The 23,288-nt window shown below is 63.2% G+C and overlaps 2 protein-coding genes and 1 long non-coding RNA gene across 4 annotated transcripts; 2 read left to right on the top strand and 1 right to left on the bottom strand.

Annotated features, from left to right (window-relative positions):
- Window positions 1-98: 98 nt before the first annotated feature.
- Window positions 99-1,831, top strand: LOC143163063 (uncharacterized). Its single transcript, XR_012995831.1, has 2 exons — window positions 99-646; window positions 1,411-1,831. It is a non-coding gene; the product is annotated as an uncharacterized LOC143163063 (long non-coding RNA).
- Window positions 1,832-10,871: 9,040 nt separating this feature from the next.
- Window positions 10,872-14,082, top strand: LOC143163045 (pepsin A-like). Its single transcript, XM_076343690.1, has 9 exons — window positions 10,872-10,927; window positions 11,255-11,402; window positions 12,180-12,297; window positions 12,534-12,652; window positions 12,756-12,955; window positions 13,203-13,319; window positions 13,439-13,577; window positions 13,752-13,844; window positions 13,933-14,082. The coding sequence occupies exons 1-9, from the start codon at window positions 10,872-10,874 to the stop codon at window positions 14,080-14,082; spliced, it is 1,140 nt and encodes a 379-aa protein (XP_076199805.1).
- Window positions 14,083-15,824: 1,742 nt separating this feature from the next.
- VWCE (von Willebrand factor C and EGF domains) lies at window positions 15,825-21,894 on the bottom strand. Of its 2 annotated transcripts, none has more exons than XM_076343672.1 (20): window positions 21,728-21,894; window positions 21,050-21,144; window positions 20,881-20,970; window positions 20,494-20,622; window positions 20,291-20,407; window positions 20,094-20,210; window positions 19,744-19,872; window positions 19,318-19,643; window positions 19,143-19,239; window positions 18,996-19,078; window positions 18,720-18,807; window positions 18,480-18,565; window positions 18,172-18,289; window positions 17,651-17,736; window positions 17,353-17,461; window positions 17,104-17,186; window positions 16,834-16,924; window positions 16,651-16,733; window positions 16,444-16,534; window positions 15,825-16,272 (listed from the first exon to the last, which is right to left on the bottom strand). In XM_076343672.1, exons 1-20 carry the CDS (start codon window positions 21,835-21,837, stop codon window positions 15,878-15,880), a joined length of 2,523 nt encoding a protein of 840 aa, XP_076199787.1. In that variant the 5' UTR covers window positions 21,838-21,894; the 3' UTR covers window positions 15,825-15,877. The 2 variants fall into 2 exon arrangements, with proteins under 2 accessions (XP_076199787.1, XP_076199788.1); XM_076343673.1 differs by having other exon boundaries at window positions 17,365-17,461.
- Window positions 21,895-23,288: the final 1,394 nt, after the last annotated feature.

Below are 23,288 nucleotides of genomic sequence, written 5' to 3'. Positions count from 1 at the left end.
GGAGAGGGGGGAAGGAGGAGGAGGAGGAGGAGGAGGCGGCGGGTGGTACATCCCGCCGCCGCCATCTTGTGGCGGCGAGGCGGGCGGGGGGCGGCGGGGGCCGGCGGGCTTCGGTGTCAGGGCCGCCGTGCCGGTGCAGGGGGGCTGTATTTTATCAGTACCGTGACTTTTTTTTTAAATGAATACCGTGTCTTCTCCTGCCGGTGTAGCTCTCCTCGAGCTACGGCCTGCTTGAGCCTTTACGTCCCCCGTGTTTGCGGCGCGCGGGGCCTGCCCCGACACTCTGGTACCTTCCCCCAGCTGCCTCCCCTTATGACTGACTCTAATTGGGTTTTTCTTCTGCGCCTTCCTGGAAGGATTGGCAGTCTGCTAAATTATTTTGTGTTACTATTGACGCGTCCTGACCCCGGCCTTCCAACACCATGGCAATTAACCTGGGTACGGCCGGCAGCATTGCCCGACTCCGGCGTGAGCTTGAGCACTGCAAGCAACGGGTCCGTTCAGCTTCACGTGTCAGCCCAGGGACGGTAAAGCAGGAGCTGCTCTTCCCGGCTGCCGGCGAGCACCCGTTCTCCCCCCCGGTCGCCCTGCCTGCCCTCAGGGCCATCGAGGTTTGGAGCGGTGAGGGCAGCTCTGCGGTTCTTCTGTACGTTGATTCAAAGTCTCCCCCTGAGCCCTGAGCAGCAGCTGCTGCGTGGACACTTTTGTCTTCACCGGCTCGTTCAGAAAAGCGGAAAGCCGTAGAGCCACAGACAAAGATTAGGCGAGATTAATCATTATGACAAGAGTTAAAAGGAGAGCATTACAACAAAGCTTAGCGTCGCGTACAGAGCAGGCAGCTGGTTGAAATTCAGGCGTAGCGGGTTTGGGTTGGATTTACAGTGAGATTTGAAGCAGTTTCTGCCTTGTCATGACCTCATCAGCGCCTTGCAGCCGGGGCCTCCCACGCAGGCAGCCTCCTCCTGCAGCTCGTGTTTTGCGGAGGTTTAAGAGCAAGGAGAGCCGCTGCGAAGCCACGTTGTTCTCCGCAGGTCGTCTCGTGCTGAGTAGAAGCTGGTGTTACCAGCACTCAAACGCCTGTTGTTTCGGGTGACTCGGAATTCTGTTGGCCGTAATCCTGATAAGTCCAGCCCTGTGAGAAATGAAAATTCAATTAAAACTGCCTTGACGGGTAAAGGGATGGAGGCAAAGTGAGCGTGGAGAGGGAAGTGGCAGTAAAGGTGTAGCAGAGCTGGAGATGGGAGATAAGAGTTGATGGAAGTGCGAGAGAAGAGAGGACAGAGAAGCAGAGGAGGTGAGATAATGGATACAGAGTGCTTAGCTGTGGGCTGAGATATCGCTGCGCCGAGGCAGTACGTACAGACCTCAGCAACGTGCCAAAAATTCATACAACGGCGGTTTTTTTTTCAGGTGGCATAGCCGGAACCAAGAGATGAAAGCAAATCCCTCTGGAATACCTGCGTTAGCTCTTCCTCGCGTGAAACAGGAAAGTTCCTGAGCAGCACGAGACAGCGGAAGCTCTGATCCCGTCACCCTCTACGCGAAGCCAGCCTCCGCTTTTCCACCCGTACTTCCGCATTCCCGCAGACGCGAGCAGGGCTGAGGATTGTGTTAGGATGAGGAAAAGCTCCGCGTTGCCGGATGGGACGTGCTCGGGGCGCTGAGGGGAGAGGAACGTGAAGGAGGCCGCGGACGGCTGGGCAAGGTCACCCAGCTGTTAACAGAAGTGCTGCGATCCAGGTGCATGTCTCAGGAAAGGCACCTCTCGTCCCTGCCGGAGACACACGCCACGTGAGGCCTGTTGACTGTTGTATAATAAATACGAGTCATATGAATCCTAAGAGATACCCTATGGTTTAATCAAGAACAATTTGTCCGTAGCGTGGCTGATAACCAGGTCAAAACCCAATGTTACTGCAAGAAAGGGGACTTGACTTTCCAAAGGGAGATCGATATTTTCAAGGCTTGTTTGAGAAGCAGTCTCCACAGACGTAGAAGGGCTGGAGCACACTTAGTCAACAATTTATATTAAACTGTAAGGAGTGAGTAGAGGATAAACTAAGTTGTGTTCAAATTTGCTCTTTGCAGTGAAGGAAGAAACAGAAAAGTATCCGGTTAAATGATAAAGTGTTACCCAGCAAGCAAAAATGGGATAAATGGGTGTTTTCTGGTTAACACTGAAGGCTGTGCCCATTATCTGTTTATTAGCATCCTTAATTTGTATAAGAGATGGTTTCAGCTGGTCATTGTGACACATCACGCAGTTACTTTATTAGGTGAAAGACTCAAAAGCCGATATCCAATAGGCGCCGTGAGCGAAAATGACTGAAAATGGGTAAGTGTTCAAATGACGCCAAAGTACCAAATTTGGAGCCTGCGCACCAGCTGAGCTGTTCCGGATCAACAGAGCGCTCGTGGCTTAGGACAAAGCTGGCAGAAAGGAGTAAAACGTTTTCGCTAAGGAGCGTTCAGCTACAGAGCCGGCTTCTGAAGCGGCTTAGGTCAGTTGGAAGTCTTTCTACCCCGAGGAAATGAAGGTGTAATCCAGAAAGTGTTTTGGAGTGAGATGGAAACTTTCCGGAGGCTGCTATCGATGCAGGACCTCGTTAGCGCAGCTGATGTTTGCGGCTCCTTGGGCTCCGAAGTGGAGGGTGGCGGTGTAAGACTAGAGAGCAAATTAATGGACAGTCAGTGAAAGGTTAAAAAAACCCCAAAAAACCCCTCGTGCAAAGTCGATCTCGGCAATCCCAGTCCTTCGTCAGATTTCACCTTTTGTTTATTATCGGGCCAAGTTAATTTGTGGTTTTGGTTGAACGTTCCTTCTGAGCCCAGGAGTCAAATGAAATTTGAAGCGTTTCCCAACAGAAGGAAAAAAAAAAAAAATTGATAGTGCTGTTCTTTTTTCTTTTAACGTGATGCTATTTGTTTTCAAGACAATGGTGTCTGTGTTCCTCAACAGGGAGGGATTTGGATGACAGAAGAGCCTTTCTCGGAATTCCAGCCATCTTTTAATCGGGAGTTTATCAGAAAGCACCATTTCTCTCAGCTCTTCTCGGCACCGTGTCACAGACGTACCTCTGGCTTGGCTGGCGGCTCGCCACCGCTCGCCTCTCCCACAAGCGAGCCGCAACCGAACCAGTTCTGTTTCTGCACTTGCCCTTGTACAACGAGGAAGCTTTGTGGTCCGTGTGGTCCAGCCGCTATCTAGGCAGCCCGGTCAGAGAATAACGTTCGCTGATTTAGCGACCACAGACCGAGGCCACCAAAGGTGTTAGTCACCGTCTGGGATCACCCACGGGAGGTAGAGAGAGCTGGCCTGACCGCCCGGAAGGTCCTACCCCGGCAAAAGTCCGCCCACCACCGTCTCAGGAAGGATCAGCCTACATCTTTGGGGGCTTCCTTGATAACTTAATCAAATATTCTTGCATCAAATCGTAGGAGTTTTGACACCTCGGGAACCTCAAACCGGAGCGCTCTGCCTTTGTGCCTTTCATCTGACGGTTCTGATAAAGCAAGTGTGTGATGTGCGATAACGCCTTTATGGGAGGGACAGGAAAGACCGGGAACAGGGACTGGAAAACAAGTTTGCTTCCTTAATCTGCAGTTCCTAAGATAAGGTATATCTCAATAAGGTGATTTTTTCCAGGCTGAACTTTTCAAGCCCGCACAGATAAAGTTAAGGCGGTTCCTGAGCTTAGTCAGCAAAGTCCTTTGCCATACAGAAAGCCTGAAAATTCGTATACGGTCCTGTTTGGCCCAGGGGGTGAGCCCTGTGACGGTTAAACGCATCCTAAGTGGCGTTGCCTAATCTTGTACGGTTCCCATTGAGACTTTCAGGCACCTGGCCGCCAGGATTGATCGTATAATTTGCAGCGGTCTCCCGGCCTTGCGGCCACTGCGTTCCTGACAGGGATCCACACACGGGGATCGATTTGTTTGCCGCTCGGGGCCCATCTTGGAGCCAAGGCAGCTTTTGGGGGTGCCCATCTCCTGTCGTTCGTGACCTAGATTGCTCAGGGTGTCGTACGAGTTCCTTCCAGTGCATCTCGTGTAGCCTTTAGAGGGGCTGTCTCTTCGCACACGAATTGCTGCCAATCGCTGGAAGCAGCAAAGCATAAAACTTTCCTGTCACCGGTCCTGCACCGCCTCAGCCGCGGCCCTTCTCTGCGGGGGGGGGTCAAGGTCACCACCCAACTCTTCTGCCTTTGCAGTCAATCACAACCGCTTCAACCACCAGCTGTCCTCCACCCACCAGCCAGCCCCTCTGGGGCTGCCGGGTGCTTTGTTTTGGTGCTCCGTACGAGTCATTTAATGGCTCTGCATAGCCCAAGCCCATCGTCAGCCCAGGTAGAGCCTCTGCACGCCGGGAGTCAAATCCAGCCTTACTCGGGCATCAAAACAACAGACACCGAAATCTTAAATTTTCTGGGCACAAGCGTAACTCTCCGGGGATTTTATTGAACAGGAATCCTACCCCAGCCACAGCTGCATCAGGAACAGGCAAACCAGGACTAAAAGCCTCCAGATCCATCCCTCCAGCTGGTCTTCATCTGCTTTTGGAGAGCGCGGCGGGGATCTCCGCATCGTTTGGTGCCCTCTGCCGCCAAGCAGAGCTACAACAGAGCGGCCACCCTCTGCCACCCAACCCCGCGCCCAGCACGCCCCAGCACCCAGCCTGTGCCCCGCCGTGTGCCGCAGACGCTGCCTGCTCCCTGCCCTCCCCTCAGCCGCCTGCTCTGCCGCGGTGGGGATGCAGCGGAGTTGTGTTTCGAGCTCTTCGCATCTTGGTTTTGAATTTCCTCAGGGTTCCCTGCTCCCTCTGAGGGCAAAGGGCAGATTCTTCCAGAATCCGGCGTGTCTCGTTCCCTCCATTTCTCTACCGAGGTTGGAAATATCCAGGTCAGCAACCAGACCGTTGACCTGAGCCTGGCTCCTTTTTGTGCTACACCCCCTTTCGACAGCATCCCGAGCCTGGCCGTCCCCAGCATCGCTGCCTCCGGAGCCATCCCCCTCTTTACCAACAACAACGAACCCACCAGGCTGTTTGTGCTGCTGATTCCCCCCCTCCCATCCCAGGGCATGAGGCTGGAAGGATGTTAAGTGACAGACGGGGTCACACCAGATCTGCCACCAAACTCCCAAGGGTCTGACGTTCCCCAGAGGGCTCTGAAAATTGTAATAATAAAGGCTGAAGGGAGCCTGGGCGGAAAGGGCTCGGAAAAAGAGGTGCAGCTGCGGAATCACGCTGTCACCAGCACAGGGAAGCAATAGGAGAGGTCTGAAAGCCGGCTGTCCTGCCAGGCAGCTGGCTCCGGCTGCCTCACTGCAGTGGACCTGCCCTGGGGGATCAGGGCCAAGAGCCAGGTCCTGGAGGGAGAGGACGCACATCTCTGGAGCCATCAGCGTGAGCCGCTACCACTTCCAGCCCGGGAAAAACCAAGCCCGTATGTTTCTCCAGCAAAATCCTTCCCCCGGGAATTAGCCATCAAGATCGAAGGGAGCGGCGATGCCAAGTCCGTGTTGAGAGCTGTGCAGTGCCCAGGGCAGGGGGCTGGCTGACCTGCTTTAAACCTTCCCTCCAGTCATCAGATGCGCTTCAGGGCTTCTCATCTGAGAAAGTGTCTCCGTAGCCCTGTCGGAAAGTCATTTTGCACCCTAAAAGTGGTTATTTTCCATCCTCCCCCCTTTCTTTTGTTCTTGACTTCCAACGGTGCTAAATATTTGTTCTGAGATTTTTCTGGTGCTGAATTCCACAACTTCTTCATTCTGGGTATAACGATACATCCAAAAATCAATACCTGTCTGAATACACAGTTTTTCATTGGCTCCTGGCGATGAGATCTATTGACAGAAGAAGGAGCTTATCCTAAAACTTCCCATAATTTGACAAATTCTTTCTTTCCATTGAAAAACTGAAATCCTGCTCCTCAGTGATCACAGCTTGGCACGTGGAGCTCTGTTTCAGCAACAATTGCGTGCAGTAAGGGGTCTGCAGGAAAAGACTGGAAAATTGCTTTGAGTCTTCATTACGCGATACGAATCCCTGAATTTGGGATAGAGTTTGGGCGTTCGGAAGAGGCCGGCTCACCTAGAGGCCCGTATATCAGCACAGAAACACAGGATGCAGCTTTTTATCCAAACGGAGCAGGCGTTCCGCTGCTGCGGCTTCTTTAGGCCGTTTGCTGCTCTGGGCAAGGGAGCTTTAGTTGTTGGCAAACCCATCACTGCCAGGGCGACCAAGTTACAGAATAAAACAAGTTATGTTTCCCTAACATTACAAAACAAGTTACATTCCACTAAAAGGCTGGTCCTGAGCGTGAGGCTTTTCCAGTTTGTTTTTTAAATACAAGGAGAGCATTCACCCCAAACGTCCTCTTTGCCCGGGAAAGAGGTTAGTCCCTGCCTTCCGTGCCCAGAGAGGTTTATGTTATGTCTGAACGTGCTGACTGGCAAAATAAAAAAGAATTAAATTGATAAACAGCTCTTGAGAAACTTGTCATTTTCGTTTGCTCTAATGTTCTGGCAAAAAAGCGCAAAACTTGGCGGCCCCGAAAGCAAGGGAGACCAGGTTGAAGTGAGGCGTGACAGCGAGTCCAGACTTCAGTCCCCGAAGCCCAACTCACTAACTTGCTTCGAAGGAAGAATTTAGCGCTTGAAATGTTAGTGCCCTTCAGCTTTCCGTTTCTCAGGGAAGTTTCTCAGCTCGTTGCCAAAATGGATGCAGGATGAGCGTCGGTGCAGAAGGGCACCTTGGAGGCAGCTCACCCCTACGTCGCCCCACCCTGAGCAGATACATTCTGCTGAACGGGTGTCCCAGCTAACGCCTTTCCCGCAAATAGAGGAAAGCCCACCCTGGCATCACCGGCACCTCCATCCCTGCCCGAGGAGAGGGGGCACTTACCGCTCTCCTCCCCCACCTTGTCGCTCCTTGCCCGCACCCACCGGTTACCTCCCGTTCCCCGCTGTGGGCCTGGACCGAGGACCGTTTCCACCTTCCAGCAGGACCTTCCTCCCCATCGCAGGCTCTCTGAGGCGGGAGCCGCACCGACACGTGCCCGTGGCTACCGGCTTTGCAGAGCTCCGGCCGCCACCTCCGGCAGCCCGTGTCGGCTCCCGTGGACCTCCTACGGCATTATCTGCCCCGGCGCGGAGCACATGCCGAGCCCAGCGGCTCCTGAGCAGCCTCCCCGGAGGAAGCCCCAGGTCTCAGCCCTTGGAAGGTGAATGGGCGGGAAGGTGTGAGCTTTGACAGGTCTCCAAACTGCCCCCCCCCAAAAAAAAGCACTGCCATTGAGGGGCCGGGCTCTGCAGGGGTACAGGCTCTGCCTTCCACCAGCACAAAGGTGCAAGGAGACTTGCAAAGGGCTCCCAGCACAGGGGAATCAAGCAAGAGCCAGGCAAACCAGCAAGCTCCAGCTCTGAATCTCCCTTATATACCAAGGGGATTTGCAGCAGCTGTTCCTAATAGCTGCAAGCAGCCCGGGGAAATCACCCCGAGCCCCCGTGCCGGCTGTCCCCGTGGAGCAGTGAAACCCCCCCGCGTGCCATGAAGGAAGAGGCTTTGCCCGGCGGGAACAGCCTCTTCCCTGCGTGCAGACACCCGGTGTGTTGGGGGAACGAAATGCAATCTAGCAGCCCGTCGGAACAGTCCCAGGGCAGCTGGCTACGGCAGCTTCCCCGCCGAGGGACGCGTCCTCGCGCGCCCTGCTCCGATAACCTTCTGCAAATAAGCGCTTTCCACGCGTAGCGCGGCAAGGACGTGTTTGCAGCGAGCTAGCCCCTTTGCTAGGGCTGCTCCTTATCTGAGCTCGTATTCATCAAAACGCCCTGCTGCCTTGTGCGGGGCCGGGGGAGCGAGGGAGCGAAGCGTGAAGTAGATGCTGTTGTCTAATCTCTGATTTTCTTTGTAGTTTACAGCTACCTGCAGGCACAAGACTGGCTCACGAGGCCGGCGGGGAACACGATGCCAAGGCTCCACGCAGGGTTTTCAGGCTGTGGCCTCCTGCCAGGTCCAGACTTTCCATTTTGGGGGTCAGCCAAGACCTTCTCCTTTCCAGATCCCCACCCCCGAACCGAACGCATCACATCTTCCCTTTCGCTCAGGGAGAATTAGATGCCTCATCCCTTTTCTCCCAACATCACCCGTCAGATCCTACCAGGTTCTTACTCATTTCATTCCCCCAGTGCAATTTAGCATCTATCCTCAATTCTTTTATTATTCAGAGCTGGGTTGAAACTGGTGCCGAGGGAGGAGAGCCAGCTTCAGCCCGTGTGGTGCCTCTGGGCGGGCTGGTCCCCAGCTCGTGGGTGCAGGGTCTGGCTTTGTTTTCCCCCAAGCGCAGGACAAGGTGACCGTGCCGGCAACCACATCTCACGCACGTGGTGCTGTGACGGCGGCCGGGACGCCTGGTCCAGCGCCGGGCACCTCTGACACAGCCCGGCGTGGGCGACCTTGGCGTTGTTCAACCAGCGGCATCCCGAGCTGGTCTTTCCCTCGGCTGGTCCCAGTTTCACCCCCACACCCCCCCCCAGGCTGGTCCCAGTTCCGCAGGCAGCCCTGGGACAGGTGGAGGAAGATGAAGCCCCAGCATAAAAAAGACATGGACCTGCTCGAGCGGGTCCGGAGGAGGGCCATGAAGATGATCAGGGGGCTGGAGCACCTCCCCGTGAGGAAAGGTTGAGAGAGTTGGGGTTGTTCAGCCTGGAGAAGAGAAGGCTCCGGGGAGACCTTCCAGTTCTTAAAGGGGGGGGCTACAGGAAAGATGGGGAGGGAGTCTGTGTCAGGGAGCGTAGTGATAAGATGAGGGGTAACGGTTTTAAACTGAAAGAGGGTAGATTTAGATTAGATATTCAGAAGAAATTCTTGACTGTGAGGGTGGTGAGACACTGGAACAGGTTGCCCAGAGAAGTTGTGGGTGCCCCATCATTGCAGGTGTTCAAGATCAGGTTGGATGGGGCTTGGAGCAACCTGATCTAGTGGAAGGCGTCCCTGCCCGTGGCCGGGCGTTGGACCAGATGATGTTTAAGGTCCCTTCCAACCCAAACCGTTCTGTGATCTAGGACTCTCAAGCCGGGCCCCAGCAGCGCAGCTCCTCCGCCACGCTCTGCCCAGGCTGACCCCAGCCCCGGGGGCAGGGGAGGCAGGCGGGGGGGGGGGGGGGGGGGGCTGCAGGCAGCAGCTCGGCTCAGCCGCGGCGGAGGACGTGGGCTTCCACCTCCCCGCCCAGAGCCCCGGGGCAGGCGGACAGAGAGGCGCTGTGTTGAGCTAACAGGAGCCGGCATCTGTAATGGATAAAGCCGGTGAGGAATGACCGTGTTTGCCCGTTGGATGTAGGTGTAAGATTAAGCGAATTTACCCCGGTGTCGCTACCAAGCCCCTGGCACTGGCGTTCGGTGGAGCCCCTTGTGCAAACCCCTGTGTCTGCCGCAGGGTGACGGCCAGCCACGTCCCACGTGCTTGACGAAGCCGGGGCACGGCTGCCACCCGTGGGTGGGCACCCCAAGGCAGCCCGGGGCGCTCAGGGCAGCGGCGAGGGGCCACCATCTGTCCCCAGTCCCCCCCAAGGGACGTGCACCCTGGGCAGCAGCTGCAGGAGGGGCATGAGGCCGCAAGCCTGTCGTGGTTTAACCTCAGTCGGCAACTGAGCACCACCCGGCCGCTCGCTCACTCCCCCATCCCACAGTGGGATGGGGGAGAGAATTGGAAGAGTCAAAGTGAGAAAAACTCGTGGGTTGAGATAAAAACAGTTTAATAATTGAAATAGAATAATAATAATACACAAAGCAAGTGATGCACAGTGCAGTTGCTCACCACCCACCGACCAATGCCCAGCCAGACCCCGAGCAGCGGCCCCCCCGGCCAGCTTTCCCCCAGTTTATGTACTGAGCATGACGTCCCATGGTGTGGAATGTCCCTTTGGCCAGTTTGGGTCAGCTGTCCTGGCTGTGCCCCCTCCCGGCTTCTTGTGCACCCCCAGCCTTCTCAGTCGGTAGAGCGTGGGAAGCTGAAAAGCCCTTGACTAGTGTAAGCACTGCTCAGCAACAACTAAAACATGGGTGTGTTATCAACTTTGTTCTCCTCCTAAATCCAAAACACAGCACTGGACCAGCTACTAGGAAGGAAATTAACTCTGTCCCTGCCAAAACCAGGACAAACCCCCAGGATCAAACCCTCCAGCGAGGGGCTGGGGGGGACTAGGGGACCCCGAAGGACCGGTGCTCCCGTACCAGCCCCACATCTCCATGCCGGCTCCACCCTGACGAACCCCTCCAGACAGAAACTCCGTCAGGGCAAGGACAGTCCGGAGCAGCCCCAGGACCCTTCGTACCGCAGCTTCCCCGGGGCTGGGGAAAATGTCATCCCCTGCGGCGGCGGTGGCTACCCCGGCCAGGTAGAGCCAACTGGAAAATAAGTGCTTTTATCTAACGGCGTGTGATTTACGCTGCGGTTCCTCGGCCGCAACGGTGTTGTCGGCTTGTGTGATGCATGGGTAGTCAGATGGGGGGGGGGGAATGCCCAGAAATGGCCGCAGCCAGCCCCGCGTTCCCCTTACCAGCCCCCCCTGTCCCCCAGTGCCTTCCCTCTCAGGACGCAGAGTAACTGGAGGGTGCTTTTCTCCCGGTCCCAGCCTGCTGCAAGCATCCCTACGCCCCAGCCGTGGCATTCGACCCCAGCGAAGGTGGAGAGCCCTCAGCTTGACATTCCCCCTGTATCCGTTAAGGACATTGTGATAACTCCCCCCGGAGCTGTTTACCTTTCTTATCGGGGACGCTGGACAAACAAGTGTGGTTGGGATATAAGGAGCCGGGCTGGGGCTGGCGGCATACTCGGTGTGTCTCTTCACCTCGGTTGCTGGCTGTCAGCAGTCACCATGAAGCTGCTCCTGCTCCTCGGCTTGGTGACCCTGGCCCAGTGCCTTGTCTCCAGGTGAGCACCGGCGTGACGGGGTACCCCCACAGCCACCGCGGTCCCCAGGACCCCCAGCACCCAGGCTGGGAGAGGCAAGCGGGGCGACTGCCCGGCTCCCGGCACGCAGCAGGGATGGGGGGGGACAACCTGCAAGCCCCCCCCCCCCCCCCAGCCATTGCCATGGCTGAGGCTCCCCACAGCGAGGACGGCCCCCGGGTCCCACACGAGGGGCTGTGGGATGGAGGCACAGGGCAAGTGCACGGCGGGGATACCCGCCGCCCCCCCGAGGCACTTCCCTGCCCAGCTCCCGGTGACGGACCGGCTCCCCTCTCTCTTGCACCCCAGGATCCCTCTGAGGAGGGCGAAGTCCCTGCGGCAGTCCCTGCGGGAGCACGGCTTGCTGGATCGCTACCTGAAGCAGCACCCCTACAACCTGGCTGCCAAGTACTTCCCAACCAGCACCTCCGCCGAGCCCCTGCAGAACTACCTGAACGTAAGCATGGCGGGGCGGAGGGGCCAGCACCGGCGGGGCAGCCCGCGGGGCCACTGGCCTTTTACCTGACCCCCCTAGCCCCTTACCCATCCCGCTAGCCCCTTACCTGATCCACTAGCCCCTTACCTGACCCACTAGCCCCTCACCTGATCCACTAGCCCCTTACCCATTCCTCTAACCCGTTACCCATCCTGCTAGCCCCTTACCTGTCCCCCTAACCCCTTACCTGACCCACTAGCCCCTTACCTGATCCACTAGCCCCTTACCCATCCTGCTAACCCCTTACCTGACCCACTAGCCCCTCACCTGATCCACTAGCCCCTTACCCATTCCTCTAACCCGTTACCCATCCTGCTAGCCCCTTACCTGTCCCCCTAACCCCTTACCTGACCCACTAGCCCCTTACCTGATCCACTAGCCCCTTACCCATCCTGCTAACCCCTTACCTGACCCACTAGCCCCTCACCTGATCCACTAGCCCCTTACCCATTCCTCTAACCCCTTACCCATCCCGCTAGCCCCTTACCTGTCCCCCTAACCCCTTACCTGACCCACTAGCCCCTCACCTGATCCACTAGCCCCTTACCCATCCTGCTAGCCCCTTACATGATCCACTAGTCCCTTACCCATTCCTCTAACCCGTTACCCATCCCGCTAGCCCCTTACCCATCCCCTTATCTATCCCACTAATCCCTTACCCATCCCGCTAGCCCCTTATCCATCCTGCTAGCCCCTTTTATCTATCCCACTAATCCCTTACCCATCCCGCTTTGACAGACCGAGTACTTTGGCACCATCTCCATCGGTACCCCAGCCCAGGAGTTCACCGTTATCTTTGACACCGGCTCCTCCAACCTGTGGGTGCCCTCGGTGTACTGCTCCAGCCAGTCCTGCAGTAGGTATCTGGCAGCCCCGTGGCCGGCCGGGCAAGGGGTGAAGGCAGCGGAAGCCTCGGGCTTGGCCAGCCCCCTGCCCTGCCTGGCTCTGGGAGCCCCTGACGGGGCTGGGAGCCGAGGACGGCTCTGCCCTGTCTCTCCCGAGGGACGTCGGGCGATGGGGGAGGCACTGGAGGGTCATCCTTGGTCCCTGAGGACAGGACGGACCGTGACCGTCTTCCTCCTGTACCCACAGAAAACCACAAACGCTTCAACCCAGCGGACTCCTCCACCTTCATCAGCACCAACGACAGCGTCTACATCGCCTACGGCACTGGCAGCATGACCGGCATCCTGGGCTACGACACCGTCACCGTAAGGCGGGGCGCACCAGACGCCCTATCCCACGGGAGCGGGGCCACCGGGGCACCGCCTGCCCAAACCAAGCCCCTCTCCCTCTCCCCATCTCCCCGACCAGGTCACAAGCATCGAGGTCACCAACCAGATCTTCGGGCTGTCTGAGACCGAGCCTGGCGATTTCTTCTACTATGCTCCCTTCGACGGCATCCTGGGGCTGGCTTTCCCGAGCATCGCCTCCTCCGGAGCCACCCCCGTCTTCGACAACATGATGGCGGAAGGCCTTGTGGCCAGGGACCTCTTCTCCGTCTACCTGAGCAAGTAAGCCCTGGCCGGAGCCGCCCAGCCCTTGCCGAGGATTTTCTCCCGTTTCCCTCCCACTGGGGCTGGCTCCGGCACCATTCCCCGGTGGCGTGATGCCCCCGTGGCTCCCGGGGGACATGGCTCACCGGCGCCAGCATCGGCGCCAGCAGAGGAGGATGGCAAAGCCCCCCCCCCCGGCGATGGCACTGCCAGCAGAGTGGTTGTGGCGGGGTGGGACTTCCACCTGACTGCTCCCCCCTTGCAGGAACGAGCAGAGCGGCAGCTTTGTCCTCTTCGGTGCCATCGACCCCTTCTACGCCACCAACGGCATCACCTGGATCCCCCTCTCTGCCGAAACCTACTGGCAGATCACCATGGACAGGTAGTCCCGGCACAGCCCCCAGGCTCAGTGGCTCCCCTTGCCCTCCAGCCAGTGTTTTGGGGGGGGGTAGCCCCTCGTCCCGCGCCCGGGAGGCTCACCTCGCCGCCCCTCTTCCCCAGCGTCTCCATCAACGGGAAATCTGTCGCCTGCTCCTCGGGCTGCCAGGCCATCGTGGACACGGGCACCTCGCTGCTGGCCGTGCCCAACGGAGCCCTCGGCACCATCCTGCGCACCCTCAGCGCCAGCTCCGACGGCGAGGTGAGGCCCCAGGGGAACGTGCAGGGCTTCGGGGACCTTTGGGGCTCTGCGGGGTGCCCGGCTGAATGCCGGGGCTGCTCCACGGTGCACTGGTCCCCATCGCTCCTCGGGGCACGTGGTCCTTCTCGGGGTGGCTGCTGACCCCCCATCTGCCACCATGTCCCCCCCCCCCAGATCAACTGCAAGTCCGTAAGCACGCTGCCCGACGTCGTCTTCCACATCAACGGCAAAGCCTTCCCCGTGTCGCCCAGCGCCTACGTGATGGAGGTGAGCATCCCGCCGGGGAGGGGACCTGGGGGGGGTTTGGGGGGGTCCGGCAGCTGGTAACCACCATCCACCACGTCCTTGGCTGCAGAGCAACGGGTTCTGCAGCCTCGGCTTCGAAGGCATGAACGTCCCCACCGAGTCGGGCGAGCTCTGGATCCTGGGGGACATCTTCATCCACGAGTACTACGTGATCTTCAACAGGGCCAAAAACATGGTGGGGCTGTCCCCGCTGCCCTGAGCGTGCCTCCGTGCTGGGGACGGGGACAGGCAGCGTGCCCCGCTGTCCTGGCGTCCCCAGCTTGGTGGCTGGCAGGGCTGACCCTTGCCCAGCACTCCCGTCCCCTCCCGTTATGGCCACCGAGCACAATAAAGCCGTAGAGAAGCCTCCTTGTGCCGCGTCTCTCTGGGAAGGGCTGGCTCAGCTGCCACCACGTCCCTGGGCATGGACACCGGTGGGTGGGCAGGCGGGATGTCACCCTGGGTGCCAGCCTCACCCCGCAGGCAGAACCACCCCCTTGCCCCGCACCCTGATGATGCCCTTGACCGTGGGTGGCGGTGCAAACACCCCCGGCGCCTGTGCAGACCTGGGGCTGGAGGTGCCCGCAGGCTGCCCGGGGCAGAGCCGTGCCACCAACCGGGCGCCCGGGCAGGCTTTATCGGGGCGGCCGGTGCTCCTCATCCGGGGCTGGGGCGTGCTTCTACGTACCCCCACGTAAAGGCAGGTGCCCCAGGGCCACCGCTTTCCGTCCTCACAGCCGTGAGGCGGCTGTGGCTGCTGGGGTTGGCGGAGGCCAGGTGGGATGGGGAAGGTGTGGGGAACCACGAGGGACCAGGATGGGAGCACGGCTGCGGCTCTGCCCCTGCCAGCATCCGATGCCCACGTTCGGGGCTGGGGGGACCTTGCCTGCTGCGGCGCTGGGTCCCATCCTGGTGCTGGGGGTGCTTTGCGCCGCTAATCGCCATCTTTCCTTGCTGGACACTGCCTGGGGGAACCCCTGTGAAGCTCCCAGGAGCCACGGACCTGTCTTTTCGCCATCTCCCTGGGTAGAGCCGTGCTCTGGGAGCCCCTTCGCAGGGGCAGCATCAGCCTCAGCACCTTGCAAACGTTTCCTGGGACCGGACGCTTTGCTCGGGTCAAACCCCTGGCAAATCTCAACCAGGAGCAGCCAAAATCTGGAGCCAGCCCCCAGAAACCCCTCTCCCCCCGCTCAGCTCTGCTCCCTCGGGGTCAGCCTGCAGAGGCCCCGGCCGGCCGCAATGAAGTCCTCAGCCACGCTCCTGCCACTGGGGCAGGGCGCGTCCCTCCTGTCCCCAAACCCCGCTCGGGGGGGGGGGGAGGGGGATGAACACCTCCGGCACTGCCCTATTCATGCCGGGGGGGGGTCACTCACCCCAAAGCCCTCCCCGAGGGAAAGCCCCGTGGCTGGGTTCAGCATGCCAGCGGGTGCAAGCAGGAGCAGGGGGACGGGGCATAAATACCAGGGTGACTTTATTGGTGGCAGGGAGGGCAGCTCGCCCCCTCCCCGCGCCAGGAACCGGGGGCAGCGCCCACCCCAGGGGTGCGTGCCGTGCTTGGGGGCTGGCACGGGGCACCCCAGCCCGGCCAGGAGCATCTCCCAGCCCCGCATCCTGCGCCCAGAGAGCCGGGGAGGCTCGGGGGGGGACGACACGGACGGACGGACGGACGGGGACTTGTCCTGCCCCACAGTCCTGCCCCAGTGGGGCGGTGAGGGGCTGGGGGACCCCGGCACCCCGGGGCAGATGGGGACCGCCCAGCCTCTGCCCGAGAGAGAGGCAGTGCCCATGCACCCGTGGGAGCGGGGATGCACCCGTGGGAGCGGGGATGCTGTTGCCCACCCTGTCTGCTTGGCACCCCCTCCCCAGCCACCCACCACCCCGGGGGCCTGGTGGGCCAGGCCTGCTGGTCCTGCAGACCCCCCCCCCCACCTCCTCCTCCTCTCCTTCTTCATCCTCTTCCTCCTCTTCATCCTCCTCCTGCTCACGCCGTGCCAGGCACGCATGGCACCTGGGCCCTAGGGAGCCACGTGCCCGCTGGGGCTCTCCCCGCTGGCCGGTGGCAGGGCAGAGGGGTCCGCGTCCCCAGGGGGTCCTTGAGCCTCGGGGCTCGAGCTGGGGCTGTCTGTGGGAGCTGGGGGGGTTGCGGCCTCAGAGGGGGTGTCGGGGGGCAGAGCGGCTGTTGATGGGTGCCCGGGGGGGCTCAGCGTGGTCGGAGGGGGCTCCCCAGCCCCCGCACTCCCCAGAGAGGGGCCGAGGGGGGCTGCGTTGGGGAGCAGGAGCCGGGCCAGGCGGTGGCGGGGGGGCTGGGTTGATGCGGGGGGGCTGGGGTGTGGGGTGCCAGTGGGCGAGTCCTCGTGGGTTGGGGACAGGGACGGGTCGCTGCTCTGCAGCGGGAGCCGGACGTCTGTGGCTAACGGAGAGATGCTTTTAGTTAGCACCCGCCTCTCCCCGGGGACTCCCCAGCCTGCGCGGGGGACACCCAACCGCCCCGGGGTGCCGCAGCACGGCCACGTCCTGCAGGGCAGGGGGTCCCAAGCCAGACCCTGCCACCGGCATCCCGGAGCCCGGGCATCCCCCTTACCTTGGCAGGGCGGGCAGCAGGCAGCGGGCAGCGCGGCAGGCTCTGCGCAGGAGCGGGGACACAGCCTCTTCTCGCAGCTCACCTCCCCGAGCTGGCAGCGAGGGGCGAAGGCGGGGGTGAGCCGTCCCCGCCATCCCCTCCCCGGTCCCCTCTGCCACCGGCGCGGGCACCCTGTGGGCGCGGGCACCCCACGGGCACCCCCCTCACCTGGCAGGTACAGCGGGTGCAGGGCTGTCCCTCGGGGGTGAAGGTCTGGCCGTTCGCCACCTTCCTACCCTGGTAGTTGCAGTCTGCAGGGAGCGAGGCAGCGCTCAGCGCGTGGCGGGGGGCTCACCGGGCAGGGGGACGGGGCCCCCTGCTCCCCCCCACACACCCCCCCCCGGCTCCTACCGTTACAGACGGGGCAGCACTCGCCCTCGGGGTGGAAGGGATAGGTGCAGAAGATGGCACAGTCCACGGGCGAGCAGGCCACCGAGCCCAGCTGCGAGAGACGGGAGAGACGCGCGAGGGCCGGGCGTTAGCGCCCGCCGGGGTGGGCTGGGGAAAAGGGGGCAGCCCCGAAACGCCCGGGAGCTTTTTCCTGCAACGGAGGAAAAAACTGGGGCTCAGCCCATGGGGCAGGAGCCGAAAACATCTCGCCGTCCCCGGCGCGGCCCTCACCAGGCAGATGCAGCTGAGACAGGGGTCCAGGACGGAGGGGAAGGTCTCGTTGTTGTAGAAGATCCTTCCCATGTAGGTGCAGCCTGCGGGGAGGAGAGGGGCACTTGTGGTCCCCAGGTTGGCTTGGGGACCACCGGGAGACCTCTCTGCTTTAAGCCCAGGCTTGCTGGGTCTGGTCCTGCCCGGGACTGCGGGCAGGGGATGCGGAGGGGATGCAGTGGAGCCAGCACCCCTCCAACAAGCACCCACCGCCCCCATCACCTGCCGAGCAGTCGGGGCAGCACTGCCCGGGGATGCGGATGGGGTAGGGACAGGTCTCCACACAGTCCGTCCGCTTGCAGCTCACCGAGCCGTCTGCCTGCAGGGGAGAAGCACTTGACAGAGACCTTGGGTTGCCCAAAACCGCGGGGTTTAAAGCCCACGAAGCCGGGGAGCTGCTGGGGACCACGGCCACGAGCCCGGCATCCCAAGGGAAGGAGGGGGACAGGAGCCGTGCGCCGGGGCAGGGGCAGGTAGGAGGAGTGAAGCAGAGCAGGTTCTCATTCACCTGGCAGATGCATAACTCACAGGGATCGCCCGGAGACCAGATCTGTCCGATGGGAAACTCCACCCCGTTGTCATCCACGAAGCAACCTGGGGGGGGGGGCAGAGGGGGACACGGGCACCCCCAGCCCATCACCCTCCTGGTTGCACGCTCAGGCGTGTGCGTGCACTGCTGGACACGTGTGCCGTTCCCGTCCTGTGCCCACTCCCTGCCTCCAAACCCCATGGCCGTGCAGCCCCCCCAAATACCCTGCCGGTCCCCGTGCGCCCCCACATCCAGCTCCCCTGCTTTCTCCTGCCCTCCCCTACATCCCGTCCTCCTTGTCCCCAGCTGTCCCATACATCCCACCCTCCCTCTGCCCAGGTATTCCCCACATCCCGCCCTCCCCGTCCCCAAGCGTCCCCCACATCCCGCCCTGCTCATCCCCAGAGGTCCCCCACATCCCACTCTCCCTGCCCTCACCTGTGTCGTCCCCCCCCGATCCCACCCTGCCCGTCCCCAGGTGCCCCCCAGCGCGGACTCACCGGCGGGGGCCGGGGGGTCCCGGCAGGTGAAGCAGCACTGCCCGGGGCCCAGGTGCCGCTGGTGCTGCGGGCAGTCCAGCACGGGGCAGGGGGCGAAGGAGCACTCCACCTCGCCACCCTGGGGACATGGGGACGCGTCACCCACCGGCCCCAGCCCCATGCCCACCCGTCCTGCCTCAGCCCCGAGCAAAGGCTGGATTCCGCTCCCCCCCTCCCCCCCCCCCCCCCGCCAGGATGGTGCGGGGAAGCCCTGGAGCATCCCTGGGGACCCCCAGCCCCGGGGACCCCCCCAGTCCCCCGGGACCTACCCGGCAGACACAGGTGGTGCAGTCGTCCCCGTCCAGGCTGAACCGGGCGCCGTGCGCGTACGTGCGGCCCCGAAAACTACACTTTGCTGGGGAGGAGAGAGAGGCAGTGGGGCCGGGGCTGGGGTCGGGGGGCGAAGCACGGCTCCTGCCGAACGCCCACCCTGAACCCCCCTTCCCAGCAGAGCCCCGGGGTCCCCCGGCCCCACACGCCCCAGGAGCTGGGGGTCCCGGGGGACCCACCTGGCTGGCAGGAGCAGCAGTCAGCCGGCGAGGCGCTGGGGCAGGAGCCTGGGGGGCACTCGGGGGAGATGCAGGAGACGTTACCGGCCTGCGGAGGAGAGCGTGGGGCTGTCACGGGGCAGCCGAGGGGCGACGCGCCCCTTCCCCACCATGGGGGGACGGTGCCGGGGCGTCATCCGCCCCAGCTCATCCCGCTCCATCGCCCCGGAGGTGCATCCCCGCGGATGCGGGGGCACGCTCCCATCCCCATCCCGCCCCGGGACGGCGCGGGCTCACCAGGCAGACGCAGACAGTGCAGTTCCAGTCGGATGGGGAGAAGACGTCGCCCTCGGCCCGGGCCACCCCCTCGTGCAGGCAGCCTGCAAGGCAGGCGGGTCAGGGGGGGCCGCCCCGGGCAGCGGGGCCGGGGGGGCCGGGGCTCACCTGCGCAGCTGGGGCAGCAGCCCCCGGCCGGGGCGGGCAGCGGGTGGGAGCAGGCCGCCACGGGGCAGCTCACGGCCTCGCAGAGCACTCGTCCCCCCTGCAAGGGCGCACGCCGGCTCAGCCCAACGTCAGGCTGGTGCGGCGGGGAGAGGCGCGGGGAGGACGGGGTGTTTACCTGGCAGGCGCAGCTCCGGCACCCCGGCTCTGTCCAGCGAGCGCCGGGCTCCCGGGGGGCCCCCCGGTACCAACAGCGAGGGGCCGATGGGGCGGATGTACCGGGGGCTCCCACAGCACGCGGGGACGGCTCGGTGGCCGGGGACGCCGGGGAGGGAGAGGAGAAAGGGAGTTGGGTACCAGGAGCCGCGGCAGGGAGGTGGGGCGAGGGGGAGCCCCTGGGGACCAGGAGGGGTCCCCCAGAGCCAGGAGGGAGCAGGACAAGGGTGGGCGGATGCTGCAGGGACTGCAGGATGGGCGATGGGGCCAGGATGGATTTGGGGTAGCCTAGGAAGGAAGGAAGGAACAGACGTCACTTGGGGCAGGCAGGGAGCTGGGGGCATCCCGCCCCGCTCCCCTGGCCCGGCCCGGAGAAGGAGACCGATACCTTCGCAGGAGACCCTGTCGCCGCTGAGCCGGTACCCGGGGCGGCAGGAGCAGAGGTAGCTGCCCGGCGTGTTGTGGCAGGCGTGCTGGCAGGCTCGGCGCTCTCCCGGCCGCCGGCATTCGTTGACATCTGGGGGACAAGGGCACTTGTCAGTGCCCAGGCAGGAGGTGCTACACGCCGGGAAACGGCTCGGGAGGGAGCCCGGTGCCACCGAGCTGTCCCCTCCAGCACGGCCCGTGCAAGGATGAGGACGAGGTGGCAGCACCGTGCCGATGGGCTTCAATGGCCACCTCCATCCCCTGGGCTTTGTGGCACAGAGAGGGAAGAGGGGGCCGGGACACGGTGCTCACCCACGCAGGAGTGCCGGTTCCCATGGAGGTGGTAGCCAGGCCGGCAGGAGCAGCGGTAGCTGCCGATGCTGTTCTTGCAGCGATGCTGGCACGGCGTGGCCAGGCACTCGTCCGTATCTGGGGGGGCAGAGGCTGAGGGTCAGCAGCCCCGGCTGGCCCCCGCTTGCCCCCCGGCCGGCCCCCCGGCCCCCACGCACCCTGGCAGCTGTGGCGGTCGGTGGAGAGCTGCATGCCGGGGCCGCACTCGCAGACGAAGCCGCCCTCGGTGTTAACGCAGAGACCCTCGCAGGCAGCGCTCAGGCACTCGTCGATGTCTGGGGGCAAGAGGGGAGAGCTGGAGATGGGGGGCCGCCGCCGCCGGGACCCCCCGTCCCACTGGGACCTCCCCGTCCCGGCTCACCGGTGCAGCGGACGCCGTTGGCCGTCTCCACCATGGAGAAGCCGAGGGGGCAGACGCGGGCCACCTCCTGGCACCCGCCGTGGTTACAGGAGATGTCGCAGCCGTACTCCCCGCACGTCCCCGGAGGCTCTGAAACACGGACGGGGGTCCGCAGGGCACCGATGCCACCCCAGCGCCCGCCCGCCCTCCCACCCCAGGCCCTGCACTGTGGCACCCGCTCCCCGGATCCCCCAGGGTCTGCACCCTGCCCTGGGAGCATCCCTACCCCTGCCAGGGACGGGGACGGCGCCGGGGGGATGTTGCAGGGAGAGGTGACAAGGAGCAACGTGCCCTGCCAGGAAAGCCCGGGGGTCCTGGCTTTTGGCGCGACCGGGAGCGGGAGGGTACCTGGGCAGGTGATGCCCTGCTCTCCATCCGGGCACGAGCAGAGGTTGGGGGCGATGCACAAGCCGCTGCCGCAGCCGAAGGAGCAGAGCGCTGCGGGGAGCGGGGACAGGCGGCCGTCAGGAGGGCAGGGACCCCCACCCACCCCTGCACCCCCAGAGCCCATACTCACGCAGGGTGCACTGCCCGCTGCCCGGAGACAGCATCCACCCGGGGCAACATCCGCTGCCGAAGCCCGAGAAGCAGACGTGGGGCCCCACGCGGCGCCTGCGCGACAGACGGGAGGCTGAGGCCACCCTGCCCCGAGCCCCCAGGGCAGAGAGCAAAGGTCCCGGGGGAGCTCCTCCGGCCGGCGGGGAGCCCTCCGCCCCGGGAACGCGAGGACAGGGGGACACACAGGAGCGGTCACGACGTGGCCCACGGCCACCCCATCCTGGGCAGCGGAGCACAGCATGGATCCAGGGGGAGAGACAGGCACGTGGAACCGGGGTGCGGTGTGACCCCAAAACAAGGTGGGATGGAGGGAGAGGACCGTGCCCCAGCTAGCCTGGACACCCCAGCACGCGGTAACGGGGGAGAAACGTCCCCCAGCAGGACACGGGGAGCGGGACACGGATGCGGGGAGCAGGACCCCTGCGAGGGTCACGCTCCCCTGGTCCCGGCCACCCCCGGGCAGAGGGAGGGACGCATGGGGTGCCACCCCCTTCGGCTGGGACGGGAGGCACGGCCTGAGCCCCGAAGGCAGCCGAGGGGGCGGATGGCCGGAGCTCGGCACGGGACGGCACGTTGCCGTCCCCAGGTGTAGCTGGGAGAGGGAGAAGGAAAAGGGGAGGGGGGGGAACCCGGCTACCTCTCCACGGCAAAGCTGGCCGGCTTCTTCCTCCCGGGGTACACCCTGCCCTGGCCGCCCGGGAGGAACAGGGACACACAGGCAGCTTGGAAGAGCAGCTCGACCAACATGACAGGCGGCTCCAGCCGGCGGCACGCTCCCAGCGCCTGCCTTCCTGCCTGCCTTCCTGCCTGCCTCGGCGGCACGGGCGCCTACCGCATGCTGGCCCTTGGCCCTGCTCCTCCTCCCGCCCGCCGGGCCGGGAACAATGCGGGGGGTGGAGGGAGGCGAGAGCGGGGAACGCTGCGGGGGGAAGCCATCGGCACCCTCCTCTCCACCCACCCACCCACCCCGGCACGGGGGGGAAACCGCGTTGGCCCGGGGATGCTCGCCCCGAGGTTGGCTCGCTCGGCCGATGCCAGCGGCTCCATCCCGGCCACGAGCGCGACGGCTCTAGGACAGGGAGGGGTGGGGGTGGGGGGTCCCCCAATGCGGCGGGAAGCAGCAGCGAAAGCGTCCCCCCTTCTCTCCTTTCCCACATCTGGCAAAGCTCCGGCATGGCCTCTCCCCACCCCTCCTCCTCCTCCTCCTCCTCCTCCTGGCGGCACTGGGCCGCCTTCCCAGCCCTGCACAGGGACCCACCAAAGAGGAGCACGCAGCAGATAAAGGGGCCAAAGTGGAGCCGGGACGGTGGGGTGCAGCCGGCAGGGAGAGGGGCGCGGGATGCTGCGGGCCATCCGCACAGCGGCGTCACCGCGCTCTGAGGCAGGGGGTCACCCCCCCAGCCAAACACCCCCCCCCCTCCCCTCCCCGGCCCCTCACAACCCTTCCCGGGCTAGGGGCTGAAGCGAAGGTCGCAGGCAGGTAAATGATTTATACCAGGGAGCAAAGGGCTGGCGCTGCTGGCCCCCCGCGTAGCGCAGAGACGGGGTCAATACCTGCAGCCTCGCTGGAGAGGGACCGACCTGCAGCCTCCAGCTCCCCATGCGGTGCGGATTTCCCCCCAAAAACTACGTCGCCCCCCCCCCCCCCCCCCGCCCAAGGGTTGGTGTCACCCAGCGCAGCCCAGCCCCAGGCAGGACACAGCATCGCCCCCAGCACGGTCACCCCCTGCACGCTTAGAAGTTAAGAGTTATGGGGGTGCTGGGGGGGGGGGGGGGGGGGGGCACATGCTGGCTCTAGGGGCGCAGGACCCCCCAAGGAAGCCCCTGCCCCGGGAGGGACAAGGAAGCCACCGGCCCGAGGAGGCGGCCGCGCGAACACGGCTGGAGCATGGCCGGTGGCACGGGATAAACACCCGGCCCTGCCCCGGCCAGCAGCGTTTCTAACCCGGCCGCGGGAGGCTGTTTGCAGGGGGGAAAAAAAAAAAAACCAAAGGGGAGGCTGCCAGCATCGCGTCGGCACCAGCATCGCGTCGGCACCAGCATCGCGTCGGCACCAGCATCGCGTCGGCACCAGCATCCCCGGTTTTGCTGGGGGAAGGATAGCGCGTACAGGAGCCGTGCAGAGCCAGGGGTGCCGGTCTCCGCAGGCTGGTGCGCTCCCCGGGACCCCCTGGTTTTGGTGAGGGGCCAAGGAAGTT

The sequence above is a fragment of the Aptenodytes patagonicus genome, chromosome 7 (genome assembly GCF_965638725.1).
Source record: "Aptenodytes patagonicus chromosome 7, bAptPat1.pri.cur, whole genome shotgun sequence".
Lineage (NCBI taxonomy): Eukaryota > Metazoa > Chordata > Aves > Sphenisciformes > Spheniscidae > Aptenodytes > Aptenodytes patagonicus.
The sequence above is the reverse complement of the archived record's forward strand: the minus strand, read 5'-3'. Positions and strand labels throughout refer to the sequence as shown.